The following is a 22,172-nucleotide window of genomic DNA, read 5'->3' on the forward strand; positions in this document are numbered from 1 at the left end:
GGGAGAAGCAGGCTTCCTGCCGAGCAGGGAGCCCGATGTGGGGCTCGATCCCAGGACCCTGGGATCATGACCTGAGCCGAAGGCAGATGCTTAATGACTGAGCCAGCCAGGCGCCCCTCAAAATTATTTCAAAATAAAGAGTTAAAACTAAAAAGAAAAATGTCAAGGGCATCTTTCTTTAAAAATCTCAGATTTTCCCCTTCCACTCCATTTCTACCCCACCACTCTTGCTCAGTCTTTCAGCAGTCTACCTGACTCCTCCTGCCTCTAGTCCTTTGCCCTTGTGCAATACATTTGGTACACTGGCTGCATGCAAACAGATGTGCGCTTCTGACCAGACACCACTGTGGTCATACTGTCCCCTAGTTCAGTTGCTTAACGTTCCAAAACGGAAATTTACCAGGTGGCCTCCAAACATAGCCAATGGTGTTCATAATACATCTTTGTTTCCAGTCAGTAGTGAAAAATAAACTGGGACCTACATGATAGCTCCAACAGGCAGGTTTTAGAGTAGAATGTGTGTGTGTGTGTGTGTGTGTGTGTGTGTGTGTGTGTGTGTCCTGTGAATGAACGGCATCTTGTCTGGAAAGAGTCATTTTATCAAGGGGGGGTACACACCATCCTCCCCCATATTCATACTCCCCAAATACCTATCCTCTTGCTTATTATCCAACAGCCTCTCCGTACTACTTTTCTCATCAAGTCTAAACATTTCCTCTTCTTGACAATCAAAGAGCTTCAACTGGTCTGATCATCCTTATCATTCGCACTTTGTTTATTCTTTAATTTGACAAATATTTACTGACCGTTGGTATGTGCCAGGAGATAAGAAACAGGACAACCAAGGCTCGGTCCTCAAGGAGTATATATTGTATGGAGAAGATCAACAAAGTTAATGGGGTCAACATAAATAAAATCATTTCAGATTGAGATTAGTGCTATGAAGCAAATATACATGGGGGATAACAAGGCGATAGTGAGCAAACACTTTCTAATCAGGTAATCCGAAGTCTGGGAAGAGCTGCGGGTGGGGGGAGGACAGTCAGGAGGGGGAGTGGGGAGAAGGGAGCCATCTGGAGCAGAGGAAAGGACTGGGCACGGTCCAGGAACTAGGAGACCAGTGTGTTGGGTATGTGGAGGTAGGGCAAGAGTGAAGTCTGAGAAATATTGTGGTGTAATAAAGAATGTATCTGGGGACACGTGGGTGGCTCAGTCGGTTAAGCATCTGCCTTCGGCTCAGGTCATGGGCCCAGGGTCCTGGGATGGAGCCCCACATCAGGCTCTTTGCTCAGTGGGGAGCCTGTTTCCCCCTCTGCCTGCCGCTGCCCCTGCTTGTGCTCTCTCTCTCTGACAAATGGATAAATAAAAATCTTTAAAAAAATAAGAAATAAAAAAATAAAAAAGAATGTATGTGGTCTTCATCCCTGGTGGTTCCTGGCAGAGAGCTTCAAAAACCCTTGGAATTTCCTGAGTGATAAAGAGTTTCTTTATTATGCTAGTGGTGTAACTGTGGTGGGCCCCCAGATAGCTTCAGGATCAGGCTGGTCACCAAAAAGACCCACCACGTGACTAGAGGGTTGGCACTTTGTGAGGGGAGGGGCCCTGGAGGCTGAGTTCAGTTCCTGGGCCAGGGATTTAATCAACCACGCCCGTGCAATGAAACTCCAGTACAAACTCTGGACACAGGCCTGGAGGAGCTTTTTGGCTGACCAAGGCACTGATATGCAGGGCAGGTAGCACACCTTGATTCTACTGGGAGAGGGTATAGAAGCTCTGCCTGAAGGATCCTCAGACCTCGCCCTTGGTGTCTCTCCCATTTGGTTGGTCCAGATACCCTTTATAATTAAAACTAATAGTAAATACAACACTTTCTTGAGTTCTGAATTGTTCTAGTGGATTCTCGAATTGTGGGAATTTGTAGCCAGTAGGTCAGAAGTACGAGGGGCCTGGAGACCCTACTTGCAGCTGGTACCTGAAGTGGAGGCAGTCAGGTGGAAGGTTGAGGCTCGACCTGTGGGATCTGACGCCAGCTCAGGTGGTTAGTGTCACAACCGTAGTGAAGTGTGCTTGGGGTGGAAGCAGAACATGGGGATGCAAATGCCTCATCACTCAGGGCCTTTGAGGCCATAATAACAGGGCTGGATTCATTCCAAATGCAATGCTAAGCCACTGAAAGATTCTTTTTTTCTCGCTAGAGAGTGGTTTAATTTTCAATAAGTTCTGTTTGGCTGCAGTAGGGCGAGGGGCGGGTGTTGAAGGAGGAAGAGCAGCTGATGAGGCAAGAAATGGTGGTGGCTTGGACCAGAGGCTGGCACAGATGAGAAGCGCGCAGATGCAAGACACTATCTAGCAAGTGGAACTTGAAGAGGTTGGCTAAGAGACTGGAGTGAGGGATGATTAGGGAAATGGAGAAATCCTGAATGATGCCCAGATTTCTGGCCTCGTTAGGGGGAGATGGTAGAGTCACAACTTTGGTTTGGGGCACATTGATTTCGGGAGGCCTAAGAGACATCCAGTGAGAGATGTTATGCAGGTAGCTGGGTTTACAACATGCGACAGCTGTTTGCATTCAGTTTCCTTCCTCCATCAGACCGATTTTCGACTGTACAGGGACCCCATACAATATGCCATGATTATTATTCTCTCTCCACCTTTGCTTACGTGTTTCCCCTACTTTCCCCCTTCTTCCCGGCCTATGCAAATCCTCCTCACCTTTCAAGGTCCAGCTCAAAACTCCCCTTCTGCACTAGGCTTTAGCCTAGTACCCCAGCCCATATTCATATTTCTGCAGCCCTAAGAGTCAGTATGAAGCTTTTGAGCAATTTAACTCCCTATTGTCTTATACGAGTTCCCCTTTATTATACCGTTCCCCTTTATTAGCCACTATTAGCCAGCTCTATCAGATTATAAACTCCTTATGAGAAGGGCCATTTCTTATACATCTCTTGTATTCCTCACAAGCACATAGGGGTTTATGCACCTTTAAATTAAAAAGGAATTAACTAGAGATTTACACAAAATGCCATAGAAGAGTCAACAGGAGAAGATGAAGATGATCAAATGTGTCTGTCTTCTAAAAGAGTTTTTAAAAACAAGGCTAGAAATTTCCTCTGGCATATGAAACTATAAATTTTACTATTAATTAAAATTGTTGATTCAATGGCTCTTGAAGCCATTGTATCTTTGGAGCTTTAATAAAGCATGTAAAACAGCATCCCTGACACACTTCTGTGACAAGAGCTCTGATTGGCGCTAGTAGGAACTATGACAGGATGATTGAAAGCCTGAACTCTGATAAACAAGGACCAGAGATGAAAAACAGCTCCATATCTGATGAGAGGAAGGGGGCAGGGACGGGAGCTAATGGAAGGCCCCAATGGATCTGTGAGATCTAGTTTTATGTAGCATCTTCATTAATGACTGGGAGCAAGGCATACACATTATGTTAATAACGTTTTTTGGTTGTTACCAAATTAGGAGGTGCTGCAGACATCATTGAGGACAGAGAAATAACACAGATGGATCTAAAGAGGTTGGAAATATGAATAGAAATTATCACAATGAGATTTGATTTAGGAAAAATGCAAATGAAGGCAGCTGGGAGAGAAATCATCCAAAATGCAAAATAATCAGTGGGTTGGGAAACCTAGAAAGCAACAACGTGGAGTGTCTGGCAGGAGAGCAGTGAGAATAAAGAGTAAAGAGTGACAACTCAGTGCTAGCTTAGCCCAAATAGTCGGTGGCAGGTCCAGGAAGAAATAGCTTGTCAAGGAATTGCATTGCAACACAGTGTCCTTGGACACCTATACACAGTTTTGGAGACAATGTGGGGAAATAAACAAAAATCAGCTCAGACATTTGAGCCTTAGTTTCTTCAGTTATTAGACAAAGGATTGGACTCTGCTTCCGAGGGCCCCTGGTGCCAACCCTCTGGTGGGTTCTAGGAGAGGAAGCGAGTTTTGGAGGAGAAGGGGCGTGGCTACTGAGGTGCCGGGTCTGAGTGCCCCACCAGGAGAGCTCTCCTATGAAAAGCAGGCAGAATGAAACACTTAGCTTAAAAATATATTTCAGAATAGATTCTATATTGACAGGCCTGCATGTGGAATTCATCATAAACAAGTGTTGGGGCATCTGGGTGGCTTAGTCAGTTAAGTGTCTGCCTCTGGCTCAGGTCATGATCCCAGGGGCCTGGGATCCAGTCTGGCATCAGGCTCCCTGCTCAGTGGGGTGGGTGGGGGGTGGTGTCTGCTTCTCCCTCTCCCTCTGCCCTTCACCCAACTTGTGCTCACTCTCTCTCTCTCTCAAATGAATAAACAAATTCTTAAAAAAAAAAAATAAAGAAGTGTTAAGTTCTTCCAATAGAGATGTGGAGCCAAATGAACATATAAAATCTGATAGCTATACATGTACAAAAACATCTCTACTTTACCAAGTATTTTTTTGAATACAAACTCTCTGTGTGCCTTTAAAGTATAGATCTTTTTGTTTATAAAGACTGGATCACCTTGCAATGCTTAGAAAGATCCCATTGTACAGAGGGTGAGATCTGCATGAAGAGTCTCTGCTCTGATTGGCGTTAGGGTAACCCTAGAGGCAGACTGGCCCCTGGATTGTGTGCCCGTCTATAGAAGGATGCCCTTTCCTCAGGCTAGCTCAGGCGAGCACATTTCATTCCCTTGAGGTGCGTTTCCACGGGTGGTTTCACTCATCTCCCCAGCTTTCCCTGACCTAGATCCACAACACGGAAGGAAGTGAGGCATGTTGGCATAGGATCCCTTTTTCATCTCCCCCTTACGAGATCCATTTTGACTGGCAGGAAATCCTGCCAGGTAAGCACAGGCAGAAGACCCCGAGCCTCCCGTGGCCGCCTCAGGAGTTTCTTTTCTCTCTCTCTCCCCCTTCCGCGGCTGCCCCATCAGGGGTAGGAGCACCCTGCCACTAGTGAGGAGTGACAAAGCAGGTATACACCACAAAGGCTCTGATGATTCCCTAAATCACCATCACCATGAACAGAGAAGTTGCTCAAAGACCACCGAGCTGTTTGTCCTTCCCATGTGACTCCCAGACCTGCCCGTGAAGGAGACGCCGGGAGGCAGTGTGCGAGCATCTTCCAAAAGCATGCCCAGAAGTCTTCTCAGGGCCTCAGGGAGAGAGCTGCTCTCCAACTGCCTGTTGACACTGGAAGGAAACCAAAAACTACCCAACTTGAAAGGAGGAAGGCGAACCTGTTTCTCACCTGCAGAAGAAAGGCTGTACATCCGAAGCTTTGGCTGGCAGTGAGGAAAGATGGCAAACACTGCTACAGGGTCTCTGCAGAGAGAGCTAGAGCCGGCACAGGGAGCCGCCCTGAGGTTAAGGATGCTTATGCCTGCAGTAAGTGCTCCGAGCTTTCATTCTCCTACCCAAATGCCACCAGTACCGCTGCCAAAGACCTGAGCTGTTGGGCAGATGAGCGAGTCTCTCTCCTTGACATGCACACCCACACACAGCCAGCCTTGGGGGCTGGTCTGTGATCCTGAATCTGGCACATTTCCAGGGTCTTGTGACTGTGGTGTGAGGCTGAGGTGTGTCACTGAGACATATGAGGCCAGGTTGCTCCCCGCCTAAAATTCTGCAGTGCCTTGCCATGGCGTATAGAACGACATCCAAACTCTGTGCTACACCTGACAGGGCCCTGCACTGATGTGGCACCTGTCCCCCCCTCTATAATCTCTTCTATAACCCTCTCCCACACCCACGTGGACCAGGTGCACTGGCCACCTTTCTCTTCCTTTAACGTACCATACTTGTTCCCATCTTAACTTCAGCTCTTCCTTCCATCTGGATTGCTCACCTACCAGTTGTCTCCATCGGCTCTCTCAGCTCTAACATCAACTCCTGGGGGAGGGCATTTCTCCCCATCCTCTCTAAAGCAGCCACCTTCCTCCACTCTGTCACATCGCTGTGGTTAAATGCTTCATTCTTTTCTCTCTCTGATTAACTTTGCTTATTCATTTGCTTACTTGTTGATTTGCTCTCTCTCCCACTGAAATTATATATACTCTATGAGGACAGGGCCCCATCTGTCATGTCCCTCAGTGCCTGGAACTGTGCTTAGCCCGTCTATTTGCTGAATAAAAGAATAAATAGACACTTCGATCCCAGGAGAGGCATTGGAGCATCGCAGTGAGAGAGTGACCTCTGGAGTCGAGCTGCCTGTACTTAAATTCCCCTTCTGTCACTTCTGTCTGTATGTCCTTGGCCAGGTTACATAGCCTCTTTTCTTTCCATTGTCTCACCTATCCAATGAGGAAGATAACAGTCTCTACATTTTCGGGGTAGTGTCATAAGACTATATAAAATACTTAGGGAAGTGCTGGTATGTAGTTGGCACTAGATCATTGTTTTGTTTTGTTATTGTGGTAATTACATACTTGCCAAAGTTTATGGCCCATGACCGCGTGATTTATTTGACATTTATAGGTAAAGTTTGGTCCATTGACAAATCACACTATAACTTCCACTTTCTGGCCTGATGCATAAAGAGCTTGAATCCTTGCAATAGCAAAAGAAGCCAAATGAACTGAAAATCAACAATTCTTCTCCGATCCATCAGAGAATTGAGGTTACAGGGCAAACAGCTGCCCCAAAACAAGAGAGATAAACAGGCAGTTACAGAGAAGCGCTGTGAACCAAGAGCGGAAGCCCACAGCTAGTGCCAGGGTGGGCAGGCATAATTTAACCTGTAATCAGTGAACTGCTGAAGTCTTAGTGTGGACAAGCTGGAGAGTTAAAAACAACAGGGCCCCAGTGCCAGGAGACCCCAACTTTCATAAATGTTACCTCCAGGTATGAACAGCTGAGAAAAATCCTCTGTTCTCCCAGCAGGTGGAAGAGAAATGTCATCATTCTGAAATACACAGAGCTCTCTCTTCTCTTTCCAAGATCTGTCCTCAAGAGAAACTATTTTATCAGATCCTCATCAACCAGGGTTTTACCAAAGCCTAAGGTCCCCAGGGAAGGGAAATATTCACCCCAGGCTCACAGGCTGAAACCTAATCATAAGACCATAGAGTGCCCATCCATCTCTATGTTGATAGTGCTCCTGTCTGACGACAGAATTTCAATGGAGAGAACTGAGAGCCTTCAACCTCATTTAGAAGAAATCTCTAGGAAACCCAAAGCCAATGGGAGAGAGAAAAAACAAGGACACTAGAGGAAATGTAAGCCCTTGACACCACAGCTACAGCACACAGTAAGCACACAGCCTAATTCCTACCCAGATAAACATAAAACCTCACACTAAAGCCCTATTGCCTTGGTTCCTTTTACCCAGTACATCACATCCAGCTCTCAACAAAAAATTACAAAGTATGCTAAAAGGTAAAAAATACCACCTAAAAAAGAAGAAGCAAGCATCAGAACTAGATGCAGATATGGCAGAGATACTGGAATTATCAGACTGAAATTCTAGAACAACTATGATTAATACACTAAGAACCTTAAAAGAAAAAGCAGACGACATGGAAGAACAGATGGATACTATAAACAGAAACGGAAACTCTAAGAAGAGATGAAAGAGAGGAGCAAGATGGTGGAGGAATAGGAGACCTAAATTTCGTCTGGTCCCAGGAATTCAGCTAGATAGGTATCAAACCATTCTGAACACCTACGAACTCAACAGGATTTCGAAGAAAAGAAGAGCAGCAACTCCCTGAACAGAAAAGCGATCACTTTCTGGAAGGTAGGGCGTGCACAGAAGCGAATCCGAGGTGATATTCGGGAAGATAGAGGGCAGAGGAGGGGGCCTCCGTCAGCCGCTTCTGGCAAGTGATAGAGAGCGGAGCACAAAATCGGAACTTCTAGAAGTCTGCTCCACTGAGGGATGTCGCTCCAGTGGCTAAGCAGGGGGGGTGGAACCCTCACTGGGACAGTGTGGTCTCAGGACCCTCACACTGAATGCGGGAGAGCTCCCAGGTATTGGAGCGGGGAAGCCAGCTGCAGAGACAGAACCAAGGAGCAGGTTCTCAGCTCGGGGTTGCCATAAACCGTGATCCGTGGCACAGTCGGGCCACTGTTCTTCCAGCAGGGACCCAACAAGCGGCAGATCCGGGGAAACTCCCCTTCCTCCCCCAGGAGGAGTGGTGAGGGAGCATACTGCAGGGATCTGCTGGGTTTGGAGACTCCACAAGGGGTCGTGTGCCAGAGATAGAAATGCTTGGTCACAGGCCAGGTGAGCACGGAGTGTGGCCAGAGACTGGGGAGCCGGGAGTGAGTGACTGCTTTTCTCTGGGGGTGCACTGAGGAGTGGGGCCCCGAGTTCTCGGCTCCTCTGGGGTGGAGATTGGGAGGCCGCCATTTTCACTCTCATCCTCCAAAGCCGTACAGAAAGCTTGCAGGGAACAAAAGCTCCCAAGAGCAAACCGGAGCAGATTACTTAGCCCGGACCGGCAAGGGCAGGGCAATTCCGCCTCTGGCAAAGACATCTGAGAACCACTGTGATGGTCCCTCCCCCAGAAGATCAGCAAGAACAGCCAGCCAAGACCAAGTTCACCGATCAATGAGAATGGCAGAACTCCAGCACTACGGGAATATGCACATAGAATTCATGGCTTTTTCCCCCTGATTCTTTAGTCTTTCAAAGTTAATTTTTTTATTTCCTTTATTTTTTTCTTTTTCTTTTTTTTTTTTTGGAATTTTTCTTTTTCCCTTTTTCAACCAACACCTTATCAATTCCTTTTTTAAAAATCTTTTTTATTTTTCATTTTTAGAGTCATATTCTATCCCTTCATTGTAGTTAACCTTATTTTTGATATGTATATAAGTTGTTCTCTCTTTAAAATTTTGGGATACAGTTGCTTCTAACAGACCAAAATATACCCCAAATCTCTCCTGTATGGCTTTGTTCTAGTCTCCTGCCTGATCACATTCTCTCCCTTTGTTTTTGTTTTTTGTTTTTTGTTTTTTATTTCTCTTCTTTCTTTTTTTCAACCAACTTCTTATCCTATCAATTCCTTTTATAAAATCTTTTATAATATTCACCTTTACAGTCATATTCTATCCCTTCATCGTATTTACCCTTATTTTTGTACATACATAAGTTTTTCTTTCATTAAAATTTTGGGAGGCAGTTTCTTCTAACAGACCAAAATATGCCCAAAATCTAGTGTGTGGCACTGATCTCTAATCACCAGCCCGATCATATTTGATCATATTCTTTTTTTTTCTTTTTTCTTTCTTTCCCTTTCTTTTCCCCCGATTTCAGGTCTCTTCTGATCTGTTTAGTGTCTATTTTTCTGGGGTTGTTGTTACCCTGTTAGCATTTTGTTCTCTCATTCATCTGTTCTCCTCTGGACAAAATGACAAGATGGAAAAACTCACCTCAAAAAAAAGAACAAGACGCAGTAGAGACTGCCAGGGACCTAATCAATACAGACATTAGTAAGATGTCAGAACTAGAGTTCAGGATGACAATTATAAACATACTAGCTGGGCTTGAAAAAAGCATGGAAGATACTAGAGAAACCCTTTCTGGAGAAATAAAAGAACTAAAATCTAACCAAGTCAAAATCAAAAAGGCTATTAATGAGGTGCAATAAAAAATGGAGGCTCTAACTGCTAGGATAAATGAGGCAGAAGATAGAATTTGTGATATAGAAGACCAAATGATGGAGAATAAAGAAGCTGAGAAAAAGAGAGATAAACAACTACTGGATCACGAGGGCAGAATTTGAGAGATAAGTGATACCATAAGATGAAACAATATTAGAATAATTGGGATCCCAGAAGAAGAAGAAAGAGAGAGAGGGGCAGAAGGTATATTGGAGCAAATTATAGCAGAGAACTCCCTAATTTGGGGAAGGAAACAGGCATCAAAATCCAGTAGGCACGGAGAACCCCCGTCAAAATCAATAAAAATAGGTCAACACCCTGACATCTAATAGTAAAACCCACGAGTCTCTGAGACAAAGAGAAAATCCTGAAAGCAGCTCGGGACAAGAGATCTGTAACCTACAATGGTAGAAACATTAGACTGGAAACAGACCTATCCACAGAGACCTGGCAGGCCAGAAACGACTGGCATGATATAGTCAGAGCACTAAATGAGAAAAATATGCAGCCAAGAATACTATATCCAGCTAGGCTGTCACTGAAAATAGAAGGAGAGATAAAAAGCTTCCAGGACAAACAAAAACTAAAAGAATTTGCAAACACGAAACCAGCCCTACAAGAACTATTGAAAGGGGTCCTCTAAGCAAAGAGAGCCTAAAAGTAACATAGACCAGAAAGGAACAGAGACAATATACAATAACAGTCACTGTATAGGCAATACAATGGCACTAAATTCCTATCTTTCAATAGTTACCCTGAATGTAAATGGGCTAAATGCCCCAATCAAAAGACACAGGCTATCAGATTGGATAAAAAACAAGACCCATCGATATGCTGTCTGCAAGAGACTCATTTTAGACCCAAAGACACCTCCAGATTGAAAGTGAGGGGGTGGAAAACCATTTACCATGCTAATGGACAGCAAAAGAAAGCTGGGTGCAATCCTTATATCAGACAAATTAGATTTTTAAACCAAAGACTATAATAAGAGATGAGGAAGGACACTATATCCTACTTAAAGGGACTATCCAACAAGAAGATCTAACAGTTGTAAATATCTATGCCCCTAACATGGGAGCAGCCAATTATATAAGCCAATTAATAACAAAAACAAAGAAACACATTGACAACAATACAATAATAGTAGGGGACTTTAACACCCCCCTCACTGAAATGGACAGATCATCTAAGCAAAAGATCAGCAAGGAAATAAAGACTTTAAATGACACATTGGACCAAACAGACTTCACAGATATATTCACAACATTCCATCCCAAAGCAACAGAATACACATTCTTCTCTAGTGCCCATGGAACATTCTCCAGAATAAATCACATCCTAGGTCACAAATCAGGTCTCAACTGGTACCAAAAGATTGAGATCATTCCCTGCATATTTTCAGACCACAATGCTTTGAAACCAGAACTCAATCACAAGAGGAAAGTCAGAAAGAACTCAAATACATGGAGGCTAAAGAGCATTCTACTAAAGAATGAATGGGTCAACCAGGAAATTAAAGAAGAATTAAAAAAATTCATGGAAACAACTGAAAATGAAAACACAACTGTTCAAAATCTTTGGGATGCAGCAAAGGTGGTCCTAAGAGGAAAGTATATAGCAATACAGCCTTTCTCAAGAAACAAGAAAGGTCTCAAATACACAACCTAACCCTACACCTAAAGGAGCTCGAGAGTGAACAACAAATAAAGCTTAAACCCAGCAGAAGAAGAGAAATAATAAAGATCAAAGCAGAAATCAATGAAATAGAAACCAAAAGAACAGTAGAACAGATCAATGAAATGAGGAGCTGGTTCTTTGGAAGAATTAACAAGACTGATAAACCCCCGGCCAGACTTATCAAAAAGAAAAGAGAAATGACCCAAATAAATAAAATCATGAATGAAAGAGGAGAGATCACAACCAACACCAAAGAAATACAAACTATTATAAGAACATATTATGAGCAACTATATGCCAGCAAATTAGATAATCTGGAAGAAATGGATGCATTCCTAGAGATGTATAAACTACCAAAACTGAACCAGGAAGAAATAGAAAACCTGAACAGACCTATAACCACTAAGGAAATTGAAGCAGTCATCAAAAATCTCCCAACAAACAAGAGCCCAGGGCCAGATGGCTTCCCACGGAATTCTACCAAACATTTAAAGAAGAATTAATACCTATTCTTCTGAAACTGTTCCAAAACATAGAAATGGAAGGAAAACTTCCAAACTCATTTTATGAGGCCAGCATTACCTTGATTCCAAAATCAGACAAAGACCCCATCAAAAAGGAGAATTACAGACCAATATCCCTGATGAACATGGATGCAAAAATTCTCACCAAAATACTAGCCAACAGTATCCAACAGTACATTAAAAGGATTATTCACCACCACCAAGTGAGATTTATTCCTGGGCTGCAAGATTGGTTCAACATCTGCAAATCAATCAATGTGATACATTAATAAAAGAAAGAAGAACCATATGATCCTCTCAATAGATGCAGAAAAAGCATTTGACAAAGTACAGCATCCTTTCTTGGTCAAAACTCTTCAGAGTATAGGGATAGAGGGTACATACCTCAATATCATAAAAGCCATCTATGAAAAACCCACAGCGAATATCATTCTCAATGGGGAAAAACTGAAAGCTTTCCCCCTAAGGTCGGGAACACGACAGGGATGTCCACTATCACCACTGCTATTCAACATAGTACTAGAAGTCCTAGCCTCAGCAATCAGACAACAAAAAGAAATGAAAGGCATCTGAATCAGCAAAGAAGAAGTCAAACTCTCACTCTTTGCAGATGATATGATACTTTATGTGGAAAACCCAAAAGACTCCACCCAAAAACTGCTAAAACTCATACAGGAATTCAGTAAAGTGGCAGGGTATAAAATCAATGCACAGAAGTCAGTTGCATTTCTATACACCAACAACAAGACAGAAGAAAGAGAAATTAAGGAGTTGATCCCATTTACAATTGACCCAGAACCATAAGATACCTAGGAATAAATCTAACCAAAGAGGCAAAGAATCTGTATCCAGAAAACTATAAAATACTCATGAAAGAAATTGAGGAAGACACAAAGAAATGGAAAAACGTTCCATGCTCATGGACTGGAAGAATAAATATTGTGAAAATGTCAATGCTACCTAGAGCAATCTACACATTTAATGCAATCCCTATCAAAATACCATCCACTTTTTTCAAAGAAATGGAACAAATAATCCTCAAATTTGTATGGAACCAGAAAGGACTCCGAATAGCCAGAGGAATGTTGATAAAGAAAAGCAAAGTTGGTGGCATCACAATTCCGGACTTCCAGCTCTATTACAAAGCTGTCATCATCAAGACAGTATGGTACTGGCAAAAACCAGACACAAAGATCAGTGGAACAGAATAGAGAGCCCAGAAATGGACCCTCAACTCTATGGTCAACTAATCTTCGACAAAGCAGGAAAGAATGTCCAATGGAAAAAAGACAGTCTCTTCAACAAATGGTGTTGGGAAAATTGGACAGCCACATGCAGAAGAATGAAACTGGACCATTTCCTTACACCACACACAAAAATAGACTCAAAATGGATGAAAGACCTCAGTGTGAGAGAGGAGTCCATCAAAATCCTAGAGGAGAACACAGGCAGCAACCTCTTTGACCTCAGCCGCAGCAACTTCTTCCTAGAAACATCGCCAAAGGCAAGGGAAGCAAGGGCAAAAATGAGCTATTGGGACTTCATCAAGATAAAAAGCTTTTGCACAGCAAAGGAAACAGTCAACAAAACCAAAAGACAACCGACAGGATGGGAGAAGATATTTGCCAATGACATATCAGATAAAGGGCTCATATCCAAAGTCTATAAAGAACTTATCAAACTCAACACCCAAAGAACAAATGATCCAATCAAGAAATGGGCAGAAGACATGAACAGACATTTCTGCAAAAAAGACATCCAAATGGCCAACAGACACATGAAAAAGTGCTCAACATCGCTCGGCATCAGGGAAATCCAAATCAAAACCTCAATGAGATACCACCTCACACCAGTCATAATGGCTAAAATTAACAAGTCAGGAAACAACAGAGGTTGGAGAGGATGCGGAGAAAGGGGAACCCTCCTACACTGTTGGTGGAAATGCAAACTGGTGCAGCCACTCTGGAAAACAGTATGGAGGTTCCTCAAAAAGTTGAAAATAGAGCTACCATATGACCCAGCAATTGCACTACTGGGTATTTACCCCAAAGATACAAATGTAGGGATCCGAAGGGGTACGTGCACCCCGATGTTTATAGCAGCAATGTCCACAATAGCCAAACTATGGAAAGAGCCAAGATGTCCATCAATAAATGAATGGATAAAGAAGATGTGGTATATATATACCATGGAATATTATGCAGACATAAAAAAAACAAAAACAAAATCTTGCCATTTGCAACGACGTGGATGGAACTGGAGGGTATTATGCTAAGCGAAATTAGTCAATCAGAGAAAGACATGTATCATATGATCTCACTGATATGAGGAATTCTTTTTTTTTTTTTTTTTTTTAAAGATTTTATTTATTTGACAGAGAGAGACACAGCGAGAGAGGGAACACAAGCAGGGGGAGTGGGAGAGGGAGAAGCAGGCTTCCCGCTGAGCAGGGAGCCCGATGTGGGGCTTGATCCCAGGACCCCGGGATCATGACCTGAGCCGAAGGCAGACGTTTAACGACTGAGCCACCCAGGCGCCCCTGATATGAGGAATTCTTAATCTCAGGAAACAAACTGAGGGTTGCTGGAGTGGGTGGTGGGGGTGGGAGGGATGGGGTGGCTGGGTGATAGACATTGGGGAGGGTATGTGCTATGGTGAGCGCTGTGAATTGTGTAAGACTGATGAATCACAGACCTGTACCCCTGAAACAAATAATACATTAATGTTAAAAAAAAAAGAAGAAGATAGTAGGAAGGGAAAAATGAAGAGGGGGAAATTGGAGGGGAAGATGAACCATGAGAGACTATGGACTCTGAGAAACAAACTGAGGGTTCTAGAGGCGAAGGTGGTGGGGGGATGGGATAGCCTGGTGATGGGTATTAAAGAGGGCACGTATTGAATGGAGCACTGGGTGTCATATGCAAACAATGAATCATGGAACACTACATCAAAAACTAATGATGTAATATATGGTGATTAACATAACATAATAGAATAAAATTAAAAAAAAAAAAAGATGAAAGAAAAATGCTAGAAGTCAGAAAAGCTGTACCAAATGAAGAATGCTTTTGATGGGCTCACTAGTAGACTGGACATGGCTATGGAAAGAATCAGTGATTTTGAAGACACATAAATAGCAACTTCCCAAACGAAAATGCAAAAAGAAAAGATGGCACAGAATATGTAGGAACCATAGGACAGTTATAACAAGTGTAATAAACGTGTAATTGGAATACCAGAAGGAGAAGAAATAAAGAGAGAGAAAAGAAGGAACAAATAGCAGCAGAAATATTTGATGTAATAATGGCTGAAAATTTTCCAAAATTAATGACAGACACCAAACCATAGATCCGGGAAGCTCAGAGAGCACTAAGCAAGGTAAAAAGCAAAAAATCTCTACTTAGGCATATCATATTCAAACTGCAGAGAATCAAAAGCAGAGAGAAAATAATGAAAGAAGCCAGAGGGGAAAGAACACCTTCCCGATAGAGGAGCAATGGTAAGAATTATGCTAGACATCTCTTAAGAAACATGCAAGTAAGAAGAAAGTGAAGTAAATTATTTAATGTGTTGAAAGAAAACCCTTGAAACCTAGAATTCCATACCCAACAAAGTTACTTACCAAATGTAAAAGAGAAAGAAAGACTTTCTCAGACAGGGGTGCCTGGGTGGCTCAGTCGGTTAAGCGTCTGCCTTCGGTTTGGGTCACGATCCCAGGATTCTGGGATCAAGCCCCACATCAGGCTCCCTGCTCAGCGGGGAGTCTGCTTCTCTCTCTCCCTCTGCCCTTTCTTCCTGCTCATGCTCTCTCTCACTCAAATAAATAAATAAAATCTTAAAAAAAAAAGACTTTCTCAGACAAACAAAAATTGTGGGACTTTGTCACCAGTAGACCTAGCTTGCAAGAAATGATAGAAGTTCCTTAAAAAGAAGGAAAATGGGAATGGTTAGAGACCTAGATCTACATAAAGAAAAAAGAGCATTAGGGGCGCCTGGGTGGATCAGTCGTTAAGCGTCTGCCTTCTGCTCAGGTCATGATCCCAGGGTCCTGGGATCGAGCCCCATATCGGGCTCCCTGCTCAGCGGGAAGCCTGCTTCTCCTTCTCCCACTCCCCCTGCTTGTGTTCCCTCTCTGCAGTCTCTCTCTCTCTCTCTGTCAAATAAAAAAATAAAATCTTAAAAAAAAAAAAAAAGAAGAGCATTAGAGTATGAATAAATGAAAGTAAAATAAAATCTTCAGTTTTTCTTATTCTTTTTTTTTTTAAAGATTTTATTTATTTTAGAGAGAGAGTGCACACACGTGCAGGCAGGGGGTGGGGGTGAGGGGCGGAGGTGGAGAATCTCAAGCGGACTCTGCACCGAGCACAGAACCCAAGGCAGGGCTTGATCTCACCACCTGAGCTGAAACCAAGAATCGGATGCTCAACTGACCGAACCATCCAGGCGCCCCCTTCAATTTTTCTTATTCTTAATCGATCTAACAGATAGCAGTTTGTTCAGAATAATAAGAGCAACAATGTATTCGGTGATTATAGCTTAATGACAGCAATGAAATAGGGGACAGGAAGGAGGAATTGGGAATGCTCCATTATAAGGTTGCTGCACTAATGGGAAGTGCTATAATGTTATTTGAAAGTGGATTTGGATTAGTTCTAAATGTATATTGCAAACTCTAGGGCAACCACTACACAACCGTAAGAAGAAGTATAGTTGATATGATAAAAGGGAAGAGAAAATAGCATCGTGTAAAACGTGCAGTTAAAACCAGGGAAGATGAAAAAAGGTACAAAGAACAAGGGCAATGAATAACAAACACAAACACGGTAGATGTTAATCCAACTATATCAGTAATCACTTTAAGTGTGAATAGTTTAAATACACCAATTAAAGGACAGGATGTCACAGTGGATTAAAAAAACAAGAGCCAACTATAAGTTGTTCACAGATCACACTGTTGGACATCACACAAGAACATCCATGGGTGAGCCTAAAGGATCCCCAGCCTGAGGGTCAGGAGACAGGTTTCAGTCTGGTCTATCCACTGAGTAGCTGTGTGACCTTTCACAAGTCAGACATTCTCTGGACCTCTCTTTACCCTTCATTGCAAAATGAGAGGATTTAGACTAAATCCCTTAAACTCACTTCCAGGTCAAAATCCAAAGCCTCTGTACCAGGATCTGATGAGAAATGTGGGCAGGCAGAGAGGAGGCTGCAGCATCTAACAGGTGCTTTTGGACTGAGTTCATGAGACCCAGCTGCAGCCAGAAGGGATGTGTGCATGGGTGTGAGAGCGCAAATCCAAAGTCCGGCTACTGCTTGTGAAAACTAAACTCTTGGAGACCACTGGATGGCAAGAATATCTCACCTGGGTCCGTATTTGACTAGGAGAAAATTATAAGGAGTTTGTAAGCCACATTTAGGTTGACTTGCATCGTGCTGATCAGGAAGGAGAATGGGCCAGAGAGGAACTCAGGGGGTCTCTGCTGAATGTAAGGGACAGAGGATTATCATAGCTCCTTGTCTAGCATTCCTGGCCCATCATCATCTTTTCAGGCTGAAAAGCCCCCATCCTTCCCACTATTGCCCCTGCCCCTTCCCTCTGCAGAAGAAAGAAAAGAGGGAATTTCAAATGTTTAAGCCCCAATGTTAAGAAGATTGTTCTTGAAGATCTCATTTGCAGCTTCTAGCAAAAATCTTGCTCATCTTCAAATACAGACAACCATGGCATGACTTGTTATTTTGGCCAAAGGCATCACCATTCTGATCAAGAAAAGCACAGGAGAACCCTTGAAATGATCTTTAAAAACCCACAAGGACATCCAAGGGAAACTAAACCAATGACTCTGCATTAAATCGGGGTTGCAGGTCTGTACCCTGGATGGACATGTCACAGCACATTTTTACTTTCCCAGGTTGTTCTCTCCCCAGGGTCAAGTGGTCTAGATTGACTGTATTCTTTCCCACTGACACAGTTATGCACTGTGTGGAAGCTGGCTAGATGCTGATCTTACAGATACCTCCCACCTAGGTCTACGTGACATTGTTATAAACCCCAGACCCATGAAGTACTGACATTTCCACTGGGAAATTGTAGGAATTCTAATATTCCACTAGATAGAAGGCTGGATGAAGGCAAGGATTGTGACTGTGTTTGCTAATCAGTATACCCACTGTGCCTAGCTCAGGGCCTGGCATATAGTAGGTGCTCAATAAACATTTGTTAAATGAATGCAAAAAAAATCCACCACAAATGTGGGCCTGAAAGAAGTATGCATCGTTCAAATGTGATGATTTCTAAAAATACTTTTTAAAACTATTCATTCATTTCTCATTTCTTTAACAAGCTACCATTGAGTGCCTTTGACATGACAGGCACCAAAACACAGAAATGAATGAGACAGTATGCCAATTCTCATAAAGAAGAGGGGGGACAATATTCACTGAGTGCAACTATAAGCTGGGCACTTTTTATTCATTATTTCATCCTTCCAACAACCCTGTGAGGTAAATATCATTTATTTCCCCCTACCTTTGCATAGAAGGGAAGAGAGACTTGCACAAAGACCCACATCTAGCCAATGGCAGAGCCAAGAATTTATTCCAGGACCTGGGTACTTCCTTCTGCAATGTACTTCCTCCCCAAAGTAAAGTTACAATCACAGTGTGATGTTCTGTTCTGTGATGTTATGCTAAGGAAACTTAGGTTATCGAAAATTGAGTTGTAAATAAATAGCTTCCTTGGGAAAACAGAAATAAGAATTTTATGTTCTCAGTTTCAAGTTATTTATGTTGGGAAAAAAATTTAATAATAGACGTGCTTTATAACCACATCGTGAGAGGGTAATTGAAGGCTAGAAATAATAAATTGCTCAAACAAAACAAATGAAAATTACCAACTTAAGTCCTAAATAGCATGTAAGACCCAAGTCAATGAGTTTCTAAATTATCATTATCATAACTCATTGTTATGACAAACAAAGCACAACATTGAACTAAGATGACTGAAGTCAAAGTAAAGTGTGGTTTAGTTTGTATTGCCAATGGTGAAGAAAAAAACATAAAACCGAGAAGCTGCCAGCTACTCTTTTGTGCACAATAGCTTTTTCCCTAGGCCCCTGGTACTAATTCCCAACTGTGCTTGAATTATAACCAGTAGATTCCATAATATGAGTTGTGTTCCCTGAGCAATCTATTGTGTTATACCCTACATGCTTTATGAAGGCTTGAACTGTGGGAGGGAAATGGGGAAATGAGTCCTTAGACATGAGAGCAACTTGGAGAAATGCTCAGGGTCAGGCTGTCTTATAGGGATGGGAGGCCCACTGCGGAGGTGGCCAAGTGACTTGCACATTTGAGAGTCACAGATAGGCTCCTGGGTTGCCTATCTCCCTGGACCCTAAAGCAGTTTTGAGAATCACCATCTCTCCCCAATGGGTGAAAATGCATGGGGCCTGGAATCATCTGCATTCATATATCAGCAGAAACTTTGAAAGCACGTTGTTCCCACCCACCCTACCTGGATCAGATGAGGAACAGGGGAAACAGAAATCCATAATCAACTCAAAATCCAGCAGCTCAGAAAGTGCCCAAGCTGGTGGGGCATGTTCTACTACTAGAATAGTCCTAAAGGATATGGCCCAATCCTAGTGCAGTAATGACCCTCTGTTACATTTTTATAGTTCCCTGCAACTTTCAGTGACTTCATAACAACTATGGGAGTGAAGTCATATTCTGCTTTTTACAGATGAAGAAACTGGAGATGAGTAAGTGATTCACAGCCAGCAACCATCAGAGTAAGACTCAAATCCTGTCTTCCAGCACCATCTTCAATAGGCCTCTACCACAAACTTATAGGGTGACCCCAGGGTTATGTTTTCTAGGAGCAATGGCTTTAGAGTCAGACCTGCATTTCCTTATCTTGGATGTACCACTTTTAGCCATATAATTTGTCAAGTTCTTTAACTTCATTAAACCTTAGTTCCTCATCTGGAAAATGAGGACACATACAACACCTAGCTCATGGGGTTACTGTGAGGGTCAAATGCAATATGCAGATAGCATGCTCAGCACAGAACTTCGCCCTGGTTAGAGCTGGACAAATGTTGAGGGTTTCAGGGCATGGGCTTTGGGTGGAGGTATCTCTTTCCTCCTCTGTGGTTTAGTATTCTTAGGGGTACAAAGGTACAAAGCCCCTGGGGGACATTTTACCATATCTAAAGCTACAATGAGACAAAAATTTGGGACAGAGAGGGAATGCTTGGGGACCTGAGCCCTGAGGCTGGAATGGGGGCGAAGGAATGACCTCCACGGGGAGCAGGCCCGTGCCTTCTCCTACAGTGCCATCTGTGCTGGGTCACAAGGCAGAGGGGACCCTCCATCCCCACCTGGAAAGCCATGGAGTTGGCAGCAGCCAGAAATATCCTCAGAGGCAGCTTGGCTTTGTAGGACCTGTGGCTCCACAAGCGATGAGCACCAGCTGTCACACCCAGAGCAGTCAGGAGGAAGCAGAAGTAGGCTGCAAGACACAAGCAGGGAGAATGTCAGCAAATGTCACCAAGCTTCTACAGGCTTTTTTCTCTTCTGCATAGGGACCCATGGGAAATGGTGTTAGGAGAAGAATCTGCAGTGTGAAGGAAGAATTGATAACTTGGGGAAATGCAGCCTTTTTATTGATTTGTAATTTTCCAGTACCAGGCAGACATGGAGAGAACTTTCCTCAAGGAACGTTGACCTTTGAACATCATTTTTTCTCTATCCAACAAATCTTTTATTTGCTAATGTTCCTTGACAGTCTTGATGCAAAGTCATAATCACATTAGTGTGTATCTGTAACTCAGTCTTACATGCCCACTCTCTGTAGAGCTGAGATTGATTTCTATGTTGCCTCGTAACTGGCACCCGTGCCAGCAAGAGTGTTATACAAAGACCATATTTCTAAATGGCAGTGCCATTATTATGGCTGCACAGGCACTGGTTTGAATGAAATCAGGCCAGACCTAAAAGCAGTGAAGTCTGGCTCAGGACCAGTAAGAATGAAAAGAAAACTGATGGCAGGGACAACTGAGATTTGCTTTCTAAAGATCCCCACTTACACCATCACTAGGACCTGGGATGGCAAAGATGGCCAGGTGGGGAATTTTTTTAAAGCCAGCTTAAGTGGAGCGTATGATCTGCCACCCACTTAAATATATTATTTTTAAGCCTCACAACACATAGTATTGTCTCACTTTACAGTTGAGAAACTGGATCTCTGAGAGTTAAATCCTGCATATAAACCCGAGTTGACCTAATTCCAAAGTCTCTGCCAAGAGACCCCATACTGCCCCCACGTGGTGGCAGTGGATTGCTTTTTGTATGAAGACTTGAGAGAGGTTATAAAAGTATGGTATAAAGGGGACACACAGGATACCCCCAAAATCACGATTCCTGAGATTATTACAACTACTCTAGTGCTTTTACAGCAATATGCCCACACAAGGCTAAATGTCGTCCTTAGATTATCTTATTAAAAACACATCAAACAATCCTATAGAGTTTATATTATTATCAGCCCCATTTTATAGATGAGAAAACCAAGGCTGAAAGAAGTTAACTAATTTCCCAGTGTCACAAAGCTAGGAGGTGTCTTTGCTAAGAGTCAAACCCTAGTCTGTCTGAACCAAGAACCGAGCTCCTAACCTCTACACTCCACTATGCCTCTAAGAGACACCAGGTAAGTTTTATCTTTACTTCTCTACATCCCACCATCATCCTTAATATTAGATCCTAATCTAAACTTAAAAGTGAGCTTCTTCCTTACTTGGGTGGAGAACTCTAAACCAAGCTATAAGTAAGTAGGATCAGGCAGATTATCCTGCACAATTGCTTCTAGCACTTAGCACATACAGGGCCCTCTATAAAGAGCTGGCAAAGAACAAGTGATCAGATGTGAGTACATCGCTGAACAATTGTGAATGGTACCAGGACAAGAGGAGTTTTTCGGGAGCCCACTATAGCACTTCTTTGGAAGAATTACCAGGGTAACTTCACTGTCAATATACACTGAAGGTAGAACCATATTACATCTCCCAAAAGTCAAGTCCAACTGATCTTGATCTCAATCCATATTTACATGGGTCTAAAAGTGAGACTTGCCCTTGGCTCTAAGATTAATGAGTCTCTGAATACATGTGGTTTTCATGAACTTGACAAATCATTCCTTACTTGAAAGGTTAAAAACAAAAAACAATTTGCCCATAAATCACAGAAAGTAACAGTATATAAAAAGCTCTGGTCTCTTGTTATTATAATTTAACCTTGGTTGTGAGTCTATGAAATGGACAGCTATTTTCTTTTTTTTTTTAATTTTTTTTTTTTAAGATTTTATTTATTTGAGAGAGA

The 22,172-nt window shown here is 42.8% G+C and overlaps 1 protein-coding gene across 1 annotated transcript in view; it reads right to left on the bottom strand.

Annotated features, from left to right (window-relative positions):
* SCD5 (stearoyl-CoA desaturase 5) overlaps positions 1–22,172 on the bottom strand; it is a 155,210-nt gene that overhangs the window by 47,453 nt on the left and 85,585 nt on the right. The window contains exon 2 of the mRNA XM_078068838.1: positions 20,177–20,307. Within this exon, the coding sequence (XP_077924964.1) occupies positions 20,177–20,307 (131 nt within the window). The remainder of the gene's footprint in view (positions 1–20,176; positions 20,308–22,172) is intronic.

This window comes from Halichoerus grypus, chromosome 3, assembly GCF_964656455.1.
Source record: "Halichoerus grypus chromosome 3, mHalGry1.hap1.1, whole genome shotgun sequence".
Lineage (NCBI taxonomy): Eukaryota > Metazoa > Chordata > Mammalia > Carnivora > Phocidae > Halichoerus > Halichoerus grypus.